The 23,140-nt window shown below is 32.2% G+C and overlaps 1 protein-coding gene across 1 annotated transcript in view; it reads right to left on the reverse strand.

Moving 5' to 3' along the window:
- Nucleotides 1–23,140, reverse strand: part of rho-5 (rhomboid-5) — a 178,383-nt gene that overhangs the window by 16,236 nt on the left and 139,007 nt on the right. Inside the window, exons 2-4 of the mRNA XM_068776000.1 lie at nucleotides 21,747–22,130; nucleotides 13,214–13,388; nucleotides 1,129–1,310 (exon numbers count right to left, since the gene is read on the reverse strand). Coding sequence (XP_068632101.1) covers nucleotides 1,129–1,310; nucleotides 13,214–13,388; nucleotides 21,747–22,130 — 741 coding nt within the window. The remainder of the gene's footprint in view (nucleotides 1–1,128; nucleotides 1,311–13,213; nucleotides 13,389–21,746; nucleotides 22,131–23,140) is intronic.

Consider the following 23,140-nt stretch of genomic DNA (forward strand, 5'->3'; position numbering starts at 1 on the left):
AAAGGCATTCAATCAGTTTACAGTTGAACAATAAGTTTTCAAACAACTTCCCGGCTCGGAGCTCGCTCGTTTACAGTGAAATGTATAATTATAATTAGAAGCTAATTAATCTGTCAAGTTAGCGCAACATGACGATGTATTAAGAGCTCGGTTCTGGCTGTAGCACGATTATTAAGTAAGTTTGCGTCCCAGCCCTGCTCGACGCCGAGCGAGTATGCATTTATAGTAAATTTCGAATTAAACAAACCTACTTCGCTGATGCAATTAACGTTGTTTATTTTATACTATAATATAAGAGAGGAATAATTCGTTGATGATACGCATTATCATTTGTGATATTTTTTAGTATAAATCCTACATAGAACTGAACATCATCATAATCATTGTAGCCGTAAAGCGTTCCCAACTGGACATAGACCTCCACAGATTTTCAATAGAACTGGTAGGAAGCGTCCCTGGAACAAGCCTTTTCCATGGTTATCTTTTGTGCCCGCGTTGTGCCCATCCCATTGCTATATTAACTATATCTTTACAATATTAAAAAGTGTATAATTCATTTAGCCAATCTATTAACCCTCTGGTCCAAAACTAATCTTCTGTTACTGTCAAAACCTCTATTACTTTATAGCGCTTTGAAATAGTGTAATACTCATATAAATACAAATTCATATTTAATATAAAATTTTAAAAGACGTGTTTACCTTATAAGTCTAATAAATCAATGAGCTTAATTATCCCGAAACTCTTAAATACCTTCGAATTTTCTTTTTACCGATACATTATATGACTTTAACACTTAAAGCTTTTAACTTTGATCGAATGTTTTTCTCAGCTTTTCACCAAAGTGCTTTCAAGAGGCAATCATTAGTTAATACGATCGAGAAGTAATAAAAAATTAAGGCTTTAAATATAAACCATTGCTTTAACTACAAGGCAGTGCACGGAATCGGTTTAAATGTAATACATAAAGAAATTATAATAAATTTATATTTCTTATTTTATAATTGACAATGTCTACACTTTAAAAATGAATCTCAATCAATTTAAAATTTATTTAAATAAGATTAAAAGTAACTTTGTCCTTTTTTTTTAAATTATTTATCATAAAAACTTAAAAATATTGTTTACCCCTTTGGCCCATCAGCAACATCGCCCTCATCATGGTGTTGCTGATTTATAGGTGACGTCATCGCCATCGGCGCGAAGAACACGTCATCGACGTCGACGTCATCGTGCTGGGTGCCCGCAGTGCCGCGGAACGAGCGCGACCACTGCATCGATGTCGACTGACGGGACCGTCGTGTTACCGCCTACAACAAAAGATATATTAAGTTTACACATTAAAAGCAAACGCAAAACTCTTTGTCCGAGCCTAATAATAGATTCTATATAAAACTGAAAAGACATTAATATCTTAATAATAAAAGAAAATATAATGACGATACTTAGGTGAAATATAAACTTTAGAAAAATAGCTTTCTCTAGGCTTCATAAAATTAGTGATTAGTGCGCAACTATTTACGATATTACAATTCACTTCCATGTAATGTTCAAGTTATCAAGTAATATATATTTTTAAATGGCCTCCGGTTTTGCGCGTCTCTCGTTCCCTTTGCTTTGTGTGGGACAGGAACATTACAAGTTCGAATAATAGTTTTTTCAGATACAGTTTTATTTTTATTTACATTTGTCTTTTTTCTTCTGTGTACATTACCATCCATTCTTTTTCTTTCCTTCATTCCATCATAAAATCTTTTTACTTCCGTAGCATTCTTTTCATTCTTTCAACCTTTCATCCTTCTACCCTATCCACAGCATTACAGATTGTTTATCACCTTATTTAAACTTTTGAGTTTTATACGAGGGTCAAACTGAAAGTTCTTAGAAAATCAAAAACTAAGCATTCTAGCAAGTTATTAGTTTTATTATAACTTTTCAAAATAGCGTCCATTTACATCAATACATCGCTGCATTCGATGGAACCATTGAGAAAAGCACCTTGCCCACTCGGCCTTAGGGGTCTCTTCGACGGCGTTTTGAAACGCAGCCACTGCTTCTTCGGCGTCCATAAAATGTTTTCCTCGATGTTTTTCTTTTATTTTCGGGAATAAATAAAAATCGCAGGGTGCGAGGTCGGGGCTATACGGCGGGTGACCCAGTAATTCCACGTCTGAGGTCGCCAAATAGTCGATCGTTTGCCTGGCGGTGTGCGACGAGGCATTGTCGTGATGAAGGAGGATCCTGCTGCGAGGTCGTTTCTCTCGAACTTTTTCCAAGACAAGTGGCAAACAGTTGTTAGTGTACCACTCTGCATTAACCGTTTTCTGATCCTCTAAGACAACTGTCGCGTATTGACCTGTCTTTCCGAAGAACGAGGCCACCATCTTTTTTCCAACACTTCGACCTCTCTTCACTTTAGTTGGCAACTCTTCGGAAGGAAACACCCACTGAGCAGACTGTCTTTTGGTTTCCGGATCATAACAGTAAATCCAGCTTTCGTCACCCGTTAGTATGTCGAACACAACATTTGAGTCACCTCCGTTAAATTTTTGGATCATTTCTCGGCACCAATCAACACGACGGAGTTTTTGAGCCTCGGTCAAATTATGCGGTATCCAGCGGGCAAAAAGCTTCCTGACCGCTAAATGTTCATGGAGGATTTTGTGCACTTGACTCATACCTATGCCTAGACTTGTCCGAATCTGCTGATAGGTCACTCTTTTGTCAGTCTCTATCATACGCCGCACAACACTGATATTGTCTTCAGTCGTCGCTGTAGAAGGCCGTCCCTCACGCAAATCATCGGTGAGATTAGTTCGACCACGTTTGAATTCATTAAACCAGTTGTAAACTGTGGCACGAGATGGGGCTTCATCGTGAAAAGCCAATCGAAGTCTATCATAACTTTCTTGTTGACTTATATGACATCGAAAGTCATAAAAAATCATTGCACGAAAATTTTCTCGGCTTAAATTCATTCTGACGTGCACAGACAATTTCCAATTTGCCGCCAAATCGTAAAACAAATGACAAATGAATGAAATGTATACTAAATATTATTGGTAAAGAGTTCTATTTTCAAAATTTAAACTTATTTTTTTAATATAATGCTTTTAAGTTGCTAGTTCTAAAAACTTTCAGTTTGGCCCTCGTATCTTCATTTTTATTATATTCTGTGACTAAATTGTTACTCATATTTATTACTCTTTTTTATCTATTCTTTCATATTTTGGCATACCTGTAGTCTTAACCGACCCTTTACTACGTACTACATAATATATTTATGAAATTCATTAAAGATAAACAATTACAGTGTGAAGGATTTTTCGAATAACAACAATGCTTATGAATGAATTGCTTTACTTTTGAATTAAGGATATTGTAAAAGTTACCACAAAAACAAACTTGTCTTTCGGTGTCGGAATCTTTTCAAAACAAAGCGCGTTATGTATCCTCGCAGCCTTAAGTACAAAGATGTCATTACAGAGGAATTCAAGCGAATTCTAACTTCTATCAAATCGGACACTTTAGGCATTTCTTCCTAAGTGGTCACTGTAAATGGTTTTGAGTGGATAATAATGTAAATTAATATTCTATTACTCGTTTTATTTATGTACGAGTATTTATTGCTCTATGATATAACAGCAGCACTACACATATATATTTCAATAAATTATGTTTGTGCTACTCAAAGCATTTACAACGGACAACATATATGACAATGAAAACATGTTATTACCATTGGTTGTGAAATACATTAGGTTAGTTATACAGCGATTCTTTAATAGCACATTTATGTCTACAGAGGCATAAGACTGCAAATATCCACGTTCGAGTACACACAAAACAATAAATTTTACCAAAAACAACAAGGTATTTAGTTCGATTTTTTAAAGTTTATTTACCTCATTCCAAATCAGGTAATAAAAAAGATAAAAATTCAAATCATTGCAACAACACAGTTTAGCACTTGCCTGAAATCCAATTTTAAATTTGCTGACTCCTTTATTAAAACCACATTAGCGTAATAAAAGACCATTTACTCCCCTTTTTTAAAGGTTCTCACGATAACGATATAAACGTAAGGGATAACTTAAAGTAAGGATTTCATAATTATTTGAATCACATGAAAAGTTAAAGAAATAAGTTACCCTCTAGTTATGATTCTTATAAACAGCGATTAATATCCGTCATTCTTATGTATACCTAATGAGGAAAAATTACTTAAAAAATTATTAGGAAAATTTTGAAATTCGAATATTTGGTGAGACTTTTAAACTTTGTTTGCGCTCGCGTATAGCATATATTCCAATTTAAAAGAAATTTCACTACATTATGCGTTATTTAATACGATGTTTAAAAAAGATTACACTGGATAGGTGGAGGACAAAAAGATACAACTGTCACATAGAACTAAGAACAGTTTGAAATATCCTTTATATCAGTGCGGTTCTTGCAAAGGAAGCAGTTGTATTTCGTGATGTCATAGCAGAGTTCCTTCCGGAGATATTGCCGGCTACGGCGCACCGCATCTTCGGCCGTTATTTACGACGCCGTAACGGACGAGTCGATCCCCAAAGACATCGCTTTTATAATTTATCGTTCGGAAGCATTGGGGCCTAATTCGTCATTCACATATTTCACATACTAGAAAAGGAAATTATTGAAGGCATTGGATACCTTAGAAATAAAGCGCTAACGATTTTTCTTACAAAAAATATTATTCCATAAACAAATAAAGCATACTTTTTTGCTGTTAAATTTATTACTGTATTAAAATTGTTGTCAGCCATTAATTTCTTACCATATTTTTGACTGTAGATCATATTATTGTCATATCTACGTCACCCCAATTGAACATGGTGATTATTGAACATTCATTAAAAAGTAGCTTATAACTCGCATACGAAGTTTAAGGAGGCCCCCTTGTAATGCAATGACAGTAAGGGATTAATTGCTAAGTTTATAAGTAACTGTTTTCTTTCAATTTAATGATTTTGATCATTTTTAATACAAACAAAAATTTTATTGTTAACATTGCCGATCAAACAATATCTTCACTAGGAAATATGTTGTCGTTTCAGCCCACAGACGCTCACTGCTAGGCATAGTCCACCCTCAAAGATATCTATCGAGTACGTTTCATATAAGTCACGTTTGGCAAGCGGCTTGGCGATCGCAGTGTGGTATTATGGTACACCGAGGGCGCTGCTACCCATCCTCTAACAACATCTTTATGAGAACTAGCAATCCTATATAATTAATGCATAATGTGCGAATTATATATAATACTGTAACGGAAATCGAACCCCCGACCACCTATCCCAAGTCTCAGTCCTCTACGTTGGGCTAGCACTGCAATAAATATTCGTATAATTTGAACCTATTTCCCCCTCAGTCTCCCGCCCCCTTCGCGTGGGCCGCACAGCCTTTTGTAAATTTCATAACATCCTCTCTTAGTGATTTAAGCATGCTAAAAAATATTCCGAGAATATTTGATACCTAAAACAGCTATAGCTTGAAATTATGCATTTTTAACGGCTTATCAACCGCATGTATAACTTCGTCGAATTCGTTCTTGGTTGACCTGTACTTGGCAAAAGTTCAAGTATCTAAACCTTATTGTTCCGGAAATGTGGTGATGAGTCAGTACATAGATGGAATCGGTATTTATATGTATGTATGATCTTACCTTCATGAATTTTTTGGTGGGTTTATCTATACGGCAATGTCTACAAAACAAATCCAATGACCATATCAGCGTTTAAAGAAAATATTGTTCCCGAGGTTAGTATTTTCCCACGATCACTTTTGCAGCGAGTGAAGCGAAATACCGAGTTCAGATTTCAGGAGTGTGCTCGACCGTCGTGATTTAGACAATATAAATTTTAAGAAAGAAAATCCGAGTAATTATTCTTTTTAATTTTTATTGAAGAAAATGTTAAATTATTTGTCCCTATTCTGCCTACACTCCTTATATGTGTACTGTATAAATAAAAGATTACCATCTATGTCTATATAAACTTGCGTGCAAAATGTTATTTTATCTATCTTATTACTTAGATCCTTATTCTTTCCTCACAATTTTATTTTGTTTTTGTTACATTTTAAGCTCGAGTAAATAATGCACTTAAGAAATGTTAAACATTGTAACAAGTGACATATTTATAAGTAACAAAGTTCTTGGCTTAGCAAAAACTACTGAACTCTACGAACACCTGCCAGAGCTACGCTTTTACCGAGTATGGCTACGGTTAAATCCATTTATTGTGCTTGCATTTAACGTTGTTATTTATGTTCCAAGTATATTAATTCCATAAAATACGTATTAAGTTATGAAAACGATTCAGTAAATTTAAAGTAAAGATTTATAAATTGTCATTATTTTAAATCAAACACTAATCCTTTCGCCTTTCCTTTCTCCTGCCCTTCTCAAAATAATGTTTGTATTTTGGCTTTGTGACGTGACCGAAAAATTTTCACCGTAAAACTGATCTCCAAGACAGGTGAAATAAGTTCGTCCCAGTCCTTCTCGTAATTCTCGTAGTTCAGTTACTGTGGAAATATTTTAAAATATTTGTGATGTTAACGCTATGAAGCTTAAAATAATCGTCACAAAATGGCAACTTCCCCTTAATTATATAGATTTTACTGTAAGTCTATGTCACGGAAATAAATTTTGACAAATTGAAAATAAAAATTTAATAAAAACAGCCGTCACAACGTAAACTATATACTGAACATGTCATGATGCATCCGGTTTTTTTTTCTTAGTCTTATTTTTCTCTTTTATAATATGTAGTTATCTTACCTACTTACAAATACTAATTATAAACTAATTTATTTACAAGTCCCAAATAATAATCCAGAAATCCAGTACGCTTTCGGCATATTCGTCATTTTTTATATAAAAATATATAAATAAATAAACAAACATAATCTTATTTTAATATGTATTATACAGAAAGTATGAACTTTTAAATACTTTAAAATTATTTAAATTCAAAATTTTTCAATGATCATAAACTTCACGACTCTAACAATGAATATTAGCTGAATTTAAATTGGTACATTAAAAATCGGTAGATTCAGTAATGAATAATGTACTATGGACTTTAGTAAATTCCCGTTACTTTTGCTGCATTCCAATGAAAGGAAAAGTTTGATTGCTCTACATATCTATTCGCGTTAATAAAACATACCTTTACGTTGAAATACCTACAATCGAAATGATTCTTCAGAAGTAACACAATTTCTGTTATCCATGTCACTCATAAAATTATCGAACTGATTTGAATAATGATGTAACTATAAATTCTATAATTAACCCCTCCCTATTGTAAACATCATAATATCATCATAATTGTTAAGTACACCATTCAGTATTAACAACCAAAAAGCATATTGTTTACTAGATAAAAACTCTATTAGTATTTTCATTTAAATATCAGAAAATAATTATAGAACAGAAAGATAGAATATTTTAATTTTTAAACAGCGAACTTTACAGCTTTCGTATTTTAATATTTATTGACCTATGGTAATCCAATTAAAAATATGAAAATAATGAAGCGTATTTAAAACCGCAGTGATTATTTTATCGATTTAATATAGTTATAAAAGATTGATTAAATCTTAACAAGCCTTGTATGGATTTCATTGACGTCAAATATTGAACAGAAAGGGATAGGTGTTTTAATTTAATTTGTAGTAGGCAACGTCACAAGACGTGAGCAAACGTGACAAGACGTAACCAGTCGTGACCAGACGTGACAAGGAGAGACAAAATGTGACAAAACGTGATAAGTCGAAACAAGAAAATTTTGAAAGCCGAACAGAACTTTCCTGTTCTATTACCTGTCGGTATATATTTGTTTTAGCTAAAAAATAATGATTACATTTAGCAACTAAATTACGAACCACTAACACGATTGTTTAGCTTAATTTCAACGACATTTATAATGTTATTTAACATTTTGGTCTAATCTTAGCAAATTGATTTTAAATATAATTATAGGCACAGATAAATCGTATGTATGTTACGTATTAATGTTTTCAACAAGAAAGTAGATTTTTACGTCATTTAAAATATAATCTTTTAATGAATATTCAACAGGAAACATTATTTTATTTCAATAAAAATGGTTCGTTTGTTAAGTTACTGTGCTTATCACTTTGCCTGGTGACAGGAATCTATAGTAGAATATATAATAATGAATAGTGTTTGTAGAATTTGAAATTTTAAAACATTGCATAATATATCATAATCGCCACGCGTGGCAGGCGGACTGCGACCTGGTACCTGGTACCTGGTGACCTGGTACGCAGAGGACTCTGCTGTCCATCCTCTGTAGACTTGTTTGAGAGCCACAGCTCTACACTTTGTACATTAAATATATAGGTAAACCTATATATTCAATGTACAAAGTGTGAATTATGTAAGATTGGATAGTTGTAATCTAAAACGCGAACTAAGATCGAAAGTCTCACTCCTCTACCACAAGGCTGCCACGGCATGAACATTTATTAAATTACTATTAGTAACCAATAAACGCATAATTTTTAAACAAATATCTAAAAAAATTGACAAGATTAATTCATATTTCGCATTTTGCACATTTTTTTACTATTTAATATTCAACCGTTTCTCCCACATTCGAAATATTTTACTGAAACATAGTTGAAGAATTTTATCACGCTCTAATTATGCATCAGGCTTTAATAGTGGCAACAACTTCCTTTGAAATTATTTATGAAATTTGTATATAGACTCGTCTGAAATTTCTGAAGCAAAATATACGTTTATCAAGCAGGCAACATTCTATTTATTTATAGCCTTGTGAATTCAATAGTTTACATTTACATGACTTTGTACAATAAATAACAAATTATTCAATATAGTCATTAATTACTATCCATTCACTTGTAACCAAAAAATATGAACTGTATACATACATATATACATATATATATATATATATATTTAGAGACAAAGCCGTGCGCATTGAACACCACGAGTCTGTGGTCCCATGGTAAACAGGACCATTTGCAAACATACACAAAAAATAACGTAACAGGCAAGCACGATCAAACATGTACACATATACACATACACGGCTACCATTCCTTCTTTCGGATCAATTTAGAAATGTTTTCATATGTGTGTCTATTTATTATTTGCATAGTATTTTTTTTCTTTGCGTTTGTGTTTCTTTTTATACCTTACTGTAATTATTGTGTGCATATGAATATATATCATTATTGTAACTGATTCGATCTTGTAAATAAGTCCTGAGCATAACCCTCACTACGGTTATTTGAGTTACCGTGAGCTTACAAATAACGCGAAAATTTTATAAATAAAAGTTTACGAACTTTCAAAAATTGGCTTACTACAAGACAAACTTTTCTCATTTTAATTCTAAATAAAAAACTTATTTTCATTATAAAATTTAAACCAGTAATTCAAACACACCTAAGTCGATAAACTAGTGCTCTGCAGGCTCGTAATTTACATTATCTAATGCCTTTAGTAGCTATAACTACGTAACTAAACTTCGCCGTCAGATATTTACCCAACTTTTAAATGCTTAACCGGTAAAACTGGGTTAAGAGCTAACTATGCCACCTGTGGTCGTAATGGCCTCTGTAGGTTTAACAAATTAAACTTAGGTAACAAATTGACCTTATTTCTACAGACTATAGTAGATAACATTGCTCAGAAAAATTTAAGTAAGACCTTTAGTTTACTTTAGAACTGTAATCAACTTTAAGTGTAAAAAAACAGTGTAAAAAATTCCATAATTCAACATTTTGTATAAGTAACCGATGTGACCGTGCGGGTTGGCAAGTAGAAGTAACATTAGATAGTCCACATAGTGCGCAGAATAGAGGCCCTTAAGTGGAGATAACGAACCAGTAAGCACAGAATAGGGCTTCTACCACCTGGTCGGACCTAGTAAAGGTCGTCCAAAGACGTTGAACGAGGGTTGTTTCCTAATGGTACTACTGTAAATGTTTTTGGGAGACCTATGTCCAGCAGTGAACATTTTGAGGATAATAATGAACATTACATGTTTTAAAGTATATTCATAAATTAAGGCTAAATTAATCGATGAATTAATATTGACTTTAATGTACGCTTTAGCTTGTCTTTATATACTGTTTAAAATCATACTAATAAATGCATTACTACACGCTAACATTTTACTAATTTCGGATAGAACTGTTAAAGATATCAATTGATAGTTTTTTTTTTTTGCGCGCTTCGTTATTATGCTTTATTTTTTTATTAACTTAATTTTCTAAATAACATTTGATATAAATTAAAATTAGAATAGGAAGTTACAATAGTCAAGTTCTTTAGCACTATCTATGGGAATTTATTTCGCCATTCGAATGACAATTTATGTTTTTTTTATTATTGTAATACAAAATAAAGTATTGTCTTTTTGCATTTTTCTGTATTTTCAGAAATAAAAATTCTTGCAATTATCTAGACATGTTCTCCCGTTACATTAATTTAAAGTAAAGCTCTTCTGGACCTGTCTTAAAGTGCAGTTCATTTAGGAATGCATTCTGCTACACCACTTAAGCTCATTGTTCTGCTATAAAACGTAATGGCTATTACAGAGTTCTTTTTTAAAAATACGAAACCCACTCCCCTGGCGGACTTTGCGAACAACATACAAACGGCAATTCTAATGAAATGTAACTAGCAAGCCTTAATAACACTTACATCGAAACATTAATTCTAAGGCCGCGCATAATCTTGCTAAAACAACAGCTGCAATTTCCTCAACAATGATTAAAATAAGTTTATATTTTTAATAAAGCATATATGAGAATCTTTAGAGCAGCGGCAGCCCAGCAATCTTACGTATAACTCACAGTTTGTACATTAATTATATGGAATTGTCACTGTTAACAAAGAAATTTCCAAAGGATAGGCAGAAGCGTCCTCTGCTTACCATTATACCAAACTGCGATCGCCAACTTGCCTGCAAGGCATGGCGATTAATATATTATATATCCTCCCATAGTTATCGTTGGAGGAATCTTATACCTAGCAGGGGGTGTCTAATGGCTGATACAACTACGACATGAGAATTTTTTACCTTATGTTCTACAAGCGATGCATAATTAATATGTTAGCATACAATTTTGTTTTAATTTTCAAAAAGAGCGGTGCTCTCGAAATTTTAAAATTAACGTATGGTGATAATATGGTAGCCTTGAAGATTGTTTACAAGTGGTACAACAACGATCGGAGTGTTCTTCGAACTCGAAAACCGATGAAAACGTACAAAGTGTAACAAAAATTACTTAATCTTACTATACTTTAAGGTTTTCGTTTGTTAGATGATTTACAGAGAAAGAGACCTGGAAAAAGGGCCAACGGTTACCTCTCCATCACGACAATGCACCGTGCTACCCATCCTTACTGATTCGTGAGTTTTTGAAAAAAAATATGACCACACTGGCCTTACTCTCCGGATTTAGCATGGTATTTTTGTTAGTTTCCAAAAATAAAAAGTAGTGAAAGGAAACTGTTTTAACACAATTCCCGATATTGTAATAGCTACACCAGAGTAGTAGAAGACCCTTCCGAAAGAAAAATTTCCGAAGTGCTTCCAATCGTGGAATCAACGTTGGGATAATTGCATTGCTAGCCAAGAGGAGTAAATTGAAGAATATTAATTTAAATTTGATGTATGCTTAATATCTCGTTGTTAGCAATAAAATAAGTCACCATATTTTTTGACCTACGTACATTACACGGCGTGGAATTACATAATGTTTATAAAAGTTAAGCAAATTAGGTCAATATATGTTCAAGATGTTATTTAACTTTGTGACTTTCGGCTAAAAGCTACCAATTATTTCTGACATGAGTTAAGTCCCTTTGGGGTTTAAGTTTTAATTAAAGGCTAAAGTAATATTCATAAAACCCAATTAGAAAGTTTAAAATTGTAATACTCGAAGTCGTAAACACTATTTAATATATATTTATGACTTAGATATTTCAAATTTCTAATAATTTACTTCCTTCGTATTTTATTGCATATTTGTTACAAAATGTACATAGATAGAAATAATTTATACCTGTAAATTTGCTACTATAGACTAGATACAGACTATATATAGACTAGATACACTAGAAAGACTAACAGTATTTACTAATAGTACACATATTGAAATATATACTGGATTTTAACAACTAAAACTTTATTCGACCAGATATAAATATCACAGACATGGGGTTACAAAAGAATAGTATAAAAGCGAGGAAAACTATTGCAGTAAAAAAAATTCCTCGGGCACATCTCTCTTCATCGATTCGTCGAAATTCTGCTTTTTTGGTGGTAATGTGGTAAAATACATCTGACATATTACCAAAATATGATTTGATCATAAGGTCGACGTACATTTTGGCCACTTCGATCATCCTACGCAGTGCTTGCTTATTCGTGATCTCCTTTTCAGAATCTTAAGATCCCAGAAGCTATAAACGGCCTGACCTTTGCTACTCAACCTTGTTAATCGACCTCGTAGTAAAATTCTGCTCATAACCCCCTCCATATTTTGAACCAAATTACCGCAATGTCTGAAGACGCAGGTCTTTGCCAGCGTGTGATGACTTAAGGATCTGAGACATAGTTGTTTACAATTGGCCTTACAAGGAGGCCCAAGATCTATCACAAAACACTGGATAGAACTATGCTAGGGGCTTAGTTGCGAGATGGGTTTATAAATTAGGAGATCCGGAAAAAACCAAGTTCAACGAATTTGTTCATAAAAACGCTTGTATGAAGCGGTAATAGTACATTGCTCGTGAAGCCGAAGACTGTTTTCAAAATTGAAAGTTTCTCGAATGGCAACTACGAATAGATGGATGTAGCGTAGATAGGCCCCCAGTAGATGGAACCGTCGATAGAGTTAAAGTCGCGGGAAGTCACTGGTTGCTGGCAACTCATCCTCATTCGTCTTCTCATCATCCGTCGGCAGGTCATCGTGGCGATCTGGGAGAGGCCTATTATACTTTGCAGTGAGCATCTTTCAGCTGATATGATAACAATAAGCTCTTTTCATGGCTTGTTGGGTGACTGTAAGCTTGCCAATGAAGACCGCAGTAAGAGAACATGTTTCTCGACCGTTAATTATTATATAGTAAGTCACTGGAAGTGTGTAATAAGTAAATTAACAATATTACCGTAACAACATAGGAGAGTCCGGTGAGGGTGAGCCTTGCGACGCTGTCCTTCCCGGGTGGAGGCAGCAAAGACGATGTGGCCTCTTGGAGCGACGCCGGCGCAGGCAATACGTCGGGTCGCTCCCGGGGATGCCCCCGCGCCTCTCTCGGCGCCGCGCCCGACGCTCCATACATACTAACCAAATAATACGATTATTATTTTTTTATATAGGATGATTAATAACAGGTTACATTATTATTAAATAAATATTATTATAGCATACAAAAGTTTTTGTTAAATCTAAATGTGTAGAACTCGGTTCTTTGACTCATTCACATGGATATTATAATGTATACATCAGACTTTGTTAATATTCATTTAAAGAGAGCAGCTATTGGTTTTATAGCTTGTTCTTCTCAGCAGATCAGCAATTCCATCCGATAGTAGCTTACTAAGATTAGTGTTAAAATAATCGACGATTAAAAAGTGCGTGTAAATTCCAACCTGAATAAAGATATTTCGAATTTGAATTTTAAATTGTAGTCAATTATGTTGCATTTGTAGTCAATTAAAATGTAGTAAAGTACTATTTTATTGATAGCATTTTATAACTCAATTATTGTTTAAATAATTACGTTTGTCAGTGTTAGAGGAATCTTTCGTCGCTAAGTGTTATTTATTCAAAGGTTACCTTGGATAAAATGTGTTAAAATCTAATTCCAATAGTTTTATTGTTAAATAATGCACGATTAAACAAATATCAGATAAATTTTAAATGCACTGTAAATCAGAAGAAACATTAAAATTTGCTAGAGAATTTTATTGTCAGAGGCAATCTTTCTTTAAGGCGCAATGTGGTGAACTTTGCAAAGTTAAAATCGGCGCAATGCGACGAAAATATAGTGTTGAAGACGCCTGCTCAGAATAAAACGGTCCACTCGCCTGAATAACGTAGCAATTCTAAATATAAGTCATTTAGTTCAAAGTTTTTTATAACTCAGTATATTATTAGTACACTTAAGGCGATTGTTCAGAAAATTCCTAATTTTCTTAAACAGAGTTGGCAAAATAAGTAAACATCTCTGTAAACCAAAAACCGATTAAGGCAATTAAAAATAAACTGTATATAACAATTTTTTTTCAATAATTTTCTTATATATTCGACACCTATATGTGAATATAAATATTGATCCCTAGTTCTCTTCTCTAATACTATATATATATATATATATATATATATATATATGTATATATGTATATATATATATGTATATATGTATATATATATATATATATATATTTATATATATATATATATCCCAGAAATATGTGTAGAAACTTGAAAAACTACCATTTTACAAAATATAATCACTATTAAAACTTTGTGTGCTCGACAATCAACATTTTACCACACGTTTTACAGTTTACGCTATGCAAATTTATATTTTAGCTGCATCGGTTAGAACTAAACGGTCACATAATTTATTTATATCGTATTTAAACAGTAAATAAAACAATGTATTTTTTATAAGAGTGCCGCAAACTTCAAGCAGTTCAAAATATTATACATATTTTTTCATTACATTATTTCGAGATGTATCATCTGATGTATCGTAAGATACAAAGCATGCTCTATAACTTCTCATAGGATGTTCGCTTAACTTTTCTCATCACTTTCATATGCATACAATATCTCTTCTAAAATCACTTTTAATTAAACAAATTTATAATTAAAAAAAATATTTTTATTAAAAAAAAATAAACTTTTGTTATTCTTATGTCCATTAAAAGAATTTTATTAGAATTGTTACTTTTTAAATTCAAAAACTCGCTGCTGATGGTTTTCATAATTTTTTCTTACATTTGAAGAAAAAGGAAAATAATAACGTCCTATGCGTAATACAACATCAGACACTAAAACCGCGGAGACTAAATTTTCTCCTTAAAGAATCGAAAAATCACAGAGAATTTCAGACAGAACTGGCGCAAAATGTCGAGCATTCTGAATTTTCTCCCGCGCATTTAGAATTTTGAGAATAGCTCTAGAGACTTGCGGCTGATTTCGATCTGATAAAATGGAAACAATTCAATTTCCAATTGGATTTTATGAAATTAAATTTGTCATTGCACATTTCAATGTTCTCTTATTTAAGTTATTGTTTTAACAAAACCTATTGAAACTATTCAGAAAACTTTCACGAATTTTAAATACAAAGTGTATGAATGAATCGTGTTTTATTTTTCCATTGCTTTTCTGGTAAATTAATTGATGAAATGTACATTCCAATTGCTATAAGAGAAAAATAAAAAGCACCGCAATTTTCAAATCAGTCGGTGATGAACTTTTAAAACCAGAGCTTATTGTTTTACAGTAAGAAAACAGTTTTCTTTTTTTGGATTTATTTTCAGACTAATTTTTAGCTCTTATAGTAAAATATTGCGTTTTGGATTATAATATACTTGTTGCCGAATATTTTATTCAAATACTTTTAAATTGTACGTAGTGCTCCAAAATAATGAATATAAGTGATGTTTATATTATCGTATATATATATTACTCTGGACATATATTACAATATTGAAAGCAACTCAAGACTCATGTCATCAAGTCAATCACATTAAAAATCTTATAAAGTGCATAATTTTAGCCTTAGGCCTGGTATTGCTGGAAAAATGCCTTCACTATTGACTTCAAATACAGATCGTCTTTTGACGACCATAATAAAGTCGTCTGTAAATGTAATGTCCATGTTATGTGATTTTTTTATTGATTGAAATTAAAAATTAATTTACTTGAAGATAAACGGAATTTAAAAAATGTTTCCTAAAAAATTTGCAATAACTGCGCTGCTGTATCCATTTCTTTAAAAGTTTTTTTTTTTAAATCCTCCATTTCTGCTTTCGGTATTTCGAGTTTCTAAAGTATGCAACAACTGGGATATCATGTGCATATCTCAGTCGCTGTAATTGTTCTAGATATACTTTACTGTAAAATAGTCAACAGGTAATAAGTTCCTTTTTTAATCATTCATTTAAATATTTGTATAAAAGATTAAATTTGATTAAAAAAAATTGAAAAAAAATTAAATGGATTTTGTAAAGTTCACATGTGTTTTATTAGAAAACAACTTTTTGCTATTTTCATTTCTAAAATTTAACACTGACATTTCTCAATTTTTACTCTCCGCAACAACCTTCCTTGTGTCTTTACTTAACATATTCTTATTTAAAAATGCCTTACTAGGTGCGCATTTATCCACTCGTTATGTAGACTATCCCAATGTTTTCTACTAACGAGTAGCCGGCATTTGAAGTGGCACGTCGGAAATATAATTCGTCGAAAATGTTAATCTTTTATGAACATAATCAGTTTTAAGTACTATGTATGCTTTATTTACGATTTCCGATGTTTCATTGTTTTAATAGCCATCCAATCGTGAAAATTCTCTCATTCCTAAATGTAAAAATGTTCTGTAAACTGTAACTGTCTCTCTTAGGCTTTTTCTTCTTTATTTTGTTCTCGTCTGTTCTTTTCGGCTTTTTTATTACGTTTCAGGTATTGTTTATGCATTCAGACCGTTATTTTAAAAATCTTATATTCATACGTATATTTGATTTTTCTAAAGATTTTTAACCTTTCTGACCGCGAAGCATTTACAAAAGAACACATATAACTAGGCACGCTTCTCGCTTATATATATTCTCTACAAAGCTCGTATGAGCCTACATCGACGACGTCTATAAGAAAATATTTAGGTCGACAGTTTTAAGTGAAAACTATTTTAGTTTTTTCATCGAAAGTATATATAATATTGGAAATTTCATTCGAATATCGTACGTCTCAATTTTTATACATGTTTTTCTATATAGAATTTATTAATAATTTGAAACAACAAAATCAGCCACTGTTTAGTTAAAAATTATTCGAGAATGATGAAACAATAAAAATCTGATGTTTTTTTTCTATTCTAATATTTAACTGTTATATAACAATTAAATTTGAATTTGACTAATTGTTGGTACAATGTATCTAATCTCCGAGTCAATATTTTTTTTAAATATTTATAACTATCCCAATAATACATTATTTGGAATTAGCTTGTTCACGAACAATTTATTTAATTGTTTTCTGAGAAATCATTTAACATGAAACATGTAATGAAACGTGAAAACATTATCCTAACAATATCAACACGTTACGTTACGTAATTATTTAAGTATGTCTTTATTAGGGATTAGATAACAGATATAGTATTTATCATATATTTATAGGGTGATTGGTTATAGGCGTAGTTTTTTAACTATTGTTAATTTATAAAAAAAAATTATGCCTTTTGCACCTATTTCAAATCACCACTTAAGTATAAAGAGATCACGCCAGAATATATTTTAATTTATTTATTCTAATGAAATGCGACGAAAAACTTCTGGTACTGCAAAGACTGCATGGACTGATAGTAAGCAATGATTAGTAAGTAAGTAATGTTAGTTAAAGCTTTTACACCACGTCTTATATTATTTTTATATCACAATTAAACACGTGCCTACTTCATGTGTTACCGGTAAAAAATGCCTACAAGAACTTAATCTGCCCTTGCACCAATTGTAAAAAGAGTGAATGATTACTAAATTTCTTTACATTTTAATATTACACTGTAAAGTATGGGAGTAACTTGAGGCGAACGTACTAACTGTAACAAGCACCTACGTGCAATTAGCTGGGTTGCGTCCAAAGTTTCCAATTCGGCGTAGCATGCAAAGTTGCCGGCACAGGCAGTCAAGAATTAACAACTACATTAATAAGCTTTGCGCGCTTCCGGGCTTCCCGGAGGGCAAACATTGCAGTTAGTCTTTCATACGACTTTCCTACTTACGTTAACTACAAAAGTACTTCGCCATTGTGACATCAGACATGTTCCGCAAATTGGAGTGTCAGTTATGTGATAATTATTTTATTTCTTTTGCTTTTATTGCATTTGGATCGGAAATGTTAGTATTTTAATTGTTATGTGTGTATATTTTTTCCAATAATAAATAAAGTTTTGCCCCTACTAGGTGGAGCTACGAAATAGTTAAGATTTCGGGAAGTTTCTGGATGCAGGCGACGCAAGACTGGTAATCATGGTGATGTTTAGGGAGGGCCATGCCTTGTAGGAGGCGTCTGTCATCTAAGAAGAAGAAAAATTGGTTTAACTCTCAAACTGCATTATTGAATTAACTTGATTTTTAAATTTATAGACACAATTTTACTTTATTTTGTTACTTATAACGGATCATCGGCAGATATTGATATCAAATAAATATTAGTTTACATGACAGCAAAATAATAGTAACATTTTCATGGCACATCTAATAATAGAAGAGTAGTAAACAAAATAAACTTTACATACGAAATACAGCACAATCCCAAAAAACTTCCAACATTTACCGAGGAAATTAATTGGATGAAAAATTGTTATTCAACGATTCACCAAATATTCATTGCACTATTAAAATGGCAACATGTAAGTGATTTTTTTTATATTTATTAAATTATTAATTGTTAAATATCTTTACTTTACACCACTACAAATAATCATTAATTTTTAATTATCTACGCTTTATGTAAGTGATTATGAACAGTATTATTAAAGCGGTAATATATTGAGGAAACGTAATAAAAGAGTTATATAAAAAAAGAGGCCATAATGCTGAGTTATATTTGTAAAACAACATTCAAACCTATTTTCGTTGTTTTCATTAGCAACTAAATTGCATGATCGTGAATTCCAAGCAGGCGCATTGTGTGCTGTTTTAAACAACAACGTAAGCAATAAACATCGCACGGTGTTGCCACCGTTCCTACTCTACGCTGATTTAGATGTTTTAGAAACATGCTATTAACATTAACGTAAAATGCATCTCTCGCCTCCTCCGCATCTACGTCGGGATTTATTGTTTTTATTTTCACGTTTCGGAATAATTTAATGTGCGCTTAATATACACATAATGCATATAATAAATATGGAGGGAGTTATTCTCGGGATATCTCTACCAGATGGAATTAGAAAAGAGGAGGTCCATAGACGAACGAAAGTGACCAACATAGTTGGCGAGTTGAAGTAGCAGTAGACAGGCCGATAGTTCGCAGAACAGATAGCCGCTAGGGCGTCAAGGTTCTGGAGTAAAAATCATGGACTGGTAAGCGCAGTGTCGCACATTTACCCACAAGGTGAAAAGGTTGAAAAAAGCTTGGTGCAGACGGCTTCAAAATTTTTGGAAACTTATAGGGCAGGCCGTTGACGTGAAAATCTTACGATTGAAATTGAATTGAAAATTGAGTTAATGATGACGAATATACACAAAAAGTAAGATAATAAATTTTTACATTACTTAAACAACTAGCAAATATATGGACTTTTTGAAGTTACAGTTAAAATAGTTGTAAATAGTCGATTTGTGGATTCCAATCTGCAGCAGTACTTAGACAATAACAAAGTCGTTACATTTTTAATATTGAAAGTGCCCTTCAAGCAGTACAAACTTTGTGTACTTGTCATAAGTTAGCAATTCTGAATGTTTTACTTAAAATTTTAATCGTTATTAATTTTTAATAAGTTACAGACGTAATTACAGAAAATATGCCTTTTATTTATTCTGACATAGCATAAATTTTTGAAAATATGTATTAAAAACAAGTAGCAATGCTGTATATATTGACAAGAGTGTACAGAGCTAATAATGTTGGATAGTTTTGATTAAAAATTTTGCTTGTAAATGGGCTATTAAAATTCAATTAGCACGCTCATATTTCAATAAATTTTCCCTTTAATGACTTTGTTGAGAAAATCTAGTAGTAGTAGTAGTCTAGTAAGTATTGTATTTTAAACAATTATGATGAAGATAGGGCAAATGTCACAAACGTATGTTCATTATTTAGCCAAAAATAATTCCTTCAATACGTTAATTTTAATTAGTACTTCGAACGATTTATTTCCGATAATTGTAATAAATATATATATATATATGTATAATATGCATTGCGAAGAAAGAAATCTCTTATTTGTTAACAAAGTACAAAATATCAATATTTAAACAATTTTTTTTAAATCTTTTGTGAAAGTGCTTGTAGCATGGATCCGGATAAAATATCTAAAGAACGTCGATACATCATTTTTGCAATGCCACCCCTTTAATGACTAACAATTTTCTTTTAGCAAATGTAATATGTAGTATGTAGTCTAAAGTATTCTTGTTTTTAAATAAATGAAGTTGTTTATGAAGACACCTGCAACACGTTTTATGAAAGCTCCTTTAATATAAATGTTCAGGGGCGAAAAGCAAAGTGGCAGAAGCTGTTTTTCTTGTGAAACGAGAATAAACAAGACATTATTAGTAATTTTGTACAATTCATTAACAAACAGTAAATTGGATATAAAAAGTTATCGAACACAATAACAGCAAGTAAATTAAATTCCGTTGTCTTGACAGACACGTGACCTGTTTTATTTCTCACATTTCAATGAATAGCTCGTGAAATACATTTCAATAGCGTAAGTAGCTTACAAATTGCTGATATTTGCTGACAGCAGTGGACTCTGAACACTATATTCAATTTTAATTAAAAATGAGAATAATTGCCTAGCTCCTCATTATGATCGACAGATAATAACACAATTAAATTGCAATAAACTCTGGTTCTATTTAAAGAAAAAAATAATGATATTATAATTCAGATATACCTACCTTTCGTAGAAATGAATTGTACCACAAATATTTAATTTAATGCATTGCCTGACATTTATAATATGTTTAGTATTAATTAATATTTATTATTTATTCACTCCTCTATTTTAATCGTTCTAATTTTCTCTCAGATCTACATTTACATGATAACATAGCACAATAGTGAAACATTTTTTTTACCTCATCGTTTTGCTTAAGACTAAACAAAACTACAAAATTATAACTCTACACGGGTTCTACAAGATTCAAGTAATCACTTTGTCAATCTTGTGTATTTTATCGCAAAAAATATTATTATTAAGTATTTTCGTTCATCATGGGATCTCTAATGCTTCCTAAAATCTTTTAAACGTTTATTCATGTAGTCTTCATTTTTAGGGTGTAAGTTCCAGGTGTAAAAATATCATTTTCGATCGCTAACACTTTTTGCAAGTTGACAAAATTTCGTTCAATGTGCAATCACCTTCTTTGACGACCACTCATGTACTGTAAGTCGTTAGACATTCATTGAATGGCCTTTGCTTCAACTAATTTGGGATGTACGTTAACTTTGCGTTACTAAGAAACTATTCCTGGGTATTAACTATATTATATAAGTAACTTAATTAGCTAGAGTCGTAGCCAAAAATACAATAACTGCAAAAAACATGCCCTGATATTTCAGACATAAATAAAATTTTATCAATTTTCATTTATAAAATTTAATAATCTTTTAATAGTATTCGATTTTCAAATTAGAATGTGATAGAGCGTATAATTCGACTATGTACATATAAAATACAATAATTATAGTGAAAAAAAAACATTCAAAAATTAATATGTAAATACCTAATATCATCGTCATCGGGGTGGTGGTCTGGTGGCAAATCAAGCCGGAGGTCACCAAGAGCTCTCGCCGCATGTCGTCTCCGTCTTTCATACCACAGTCTCCTTTGTTCCCTCTCATTATCTCTCTGAACACCGAAAAATGTTTGGGTTTCTCTTTTCAAGTAGTCGCGAACCGCCACAGTATGAACTCGACGCAATCGTACACCATCTTCTGGGGCGGGTTGAGGCACAGGTTCTGGCGGAGGTTGTACTACTGGAAGCGGAGGCGCTGAGACCACGCGTGGCGGTGAAGATGGCACAGGGTGAGAAGGTCCGGATGTGTTCGTTGCTGATGACGAGCTCTGACAAGCCAGCTGAGACGCCAACAGCCCTGCACTTGAGCGCCTGGAACAAAAAATAGTACTGTTATACAGGGTGGTGGGTTTACATATAAAAGGTTTCTCTACTTTAGTAGAGATTATATTCTCTGAAGCTTTGGCTGGCAATAAATTTTTGGAGGACCCTATCTAGAAATAAATGGTTTCAAAAATAATAACCTATATTATATATAATTTATAAAAACGGTTTTCAAGATTCGGTTGCTGCATATTAAAATAATAAAATTATGGGTTACTATCTGTCCTTGTCAAGTTTTTACCATCGGAGGTTATAAGCCTGCTACATTCCAATAGAAAAAAAAATTATATAACATACTTTAGGGTAATCACTGTGTACAAGGTGATAGGAATTAGGTGTAAAAGTTTTTAAAGCTTTTTGTTCACAAACTAGATAATCATACTGTATATTTTTATCTGGAAACGTCGTGAATTTTAACTAAAGAATTTAAATATTTGTATGTTTTGCTATATAAATTTAACTTATCCTAATTTATCTCCGGATATTGACATTCAATTTGTATTATATTCCTAGTGATGTCTTTTACAACACCCACAGGACTACTTATCAATATACAAAAATTACCTCTTTACTTATTGCAATGTATACGGCGAATATTTTATAGTGAACGTAAATATTATTAAATAACTTTTTATTATCTATGCTCGTAAAAAATAATTCTTTTTTCGTTTAATCACGATTGACCTATTATATTTATCCTTTTTTTATTACTTATGTTTCCTAATACTTTGTTCAACTTTCTAATGAAATAATCTGTAGAAATATTCAGAAAATATAATAACTGTTTAATCATTAAAGCGCAGAACAAATGGCCTGAGAATGGGTAATTACAGTTATGGAGTGGAGATTACGGGCCGATATTCACAAGGTAGACGGCTGGCTACAAGATAGAGAGACGGTCTTGTTAAAGTCGATGGAAAACGCTGTAGGCGGGCCCATTTCCACCGATTCTGTTGGAAGGTTCTATTGGAAATTTATGCGGGAGGCTTTTGTCCAGC

The sequence above is a fragment of the Battus philenor genome, unplaced genomic scaffold, assembly GCF_028537555.1.
Source record: "Battus philenor isolate CCGP_79_NKW_IND1 unplaced genomic scaffold, ilBatPhil1.0.hap1 SCAF_9, whole genome shotgun sequence".
Taxonomy (NCBI): domain Eukaryota; kingdom Metazoa; phylum Arthropoda; class Insecta; order Lepidoptera; family Papilionidae; genus Battus; species Battus philenor.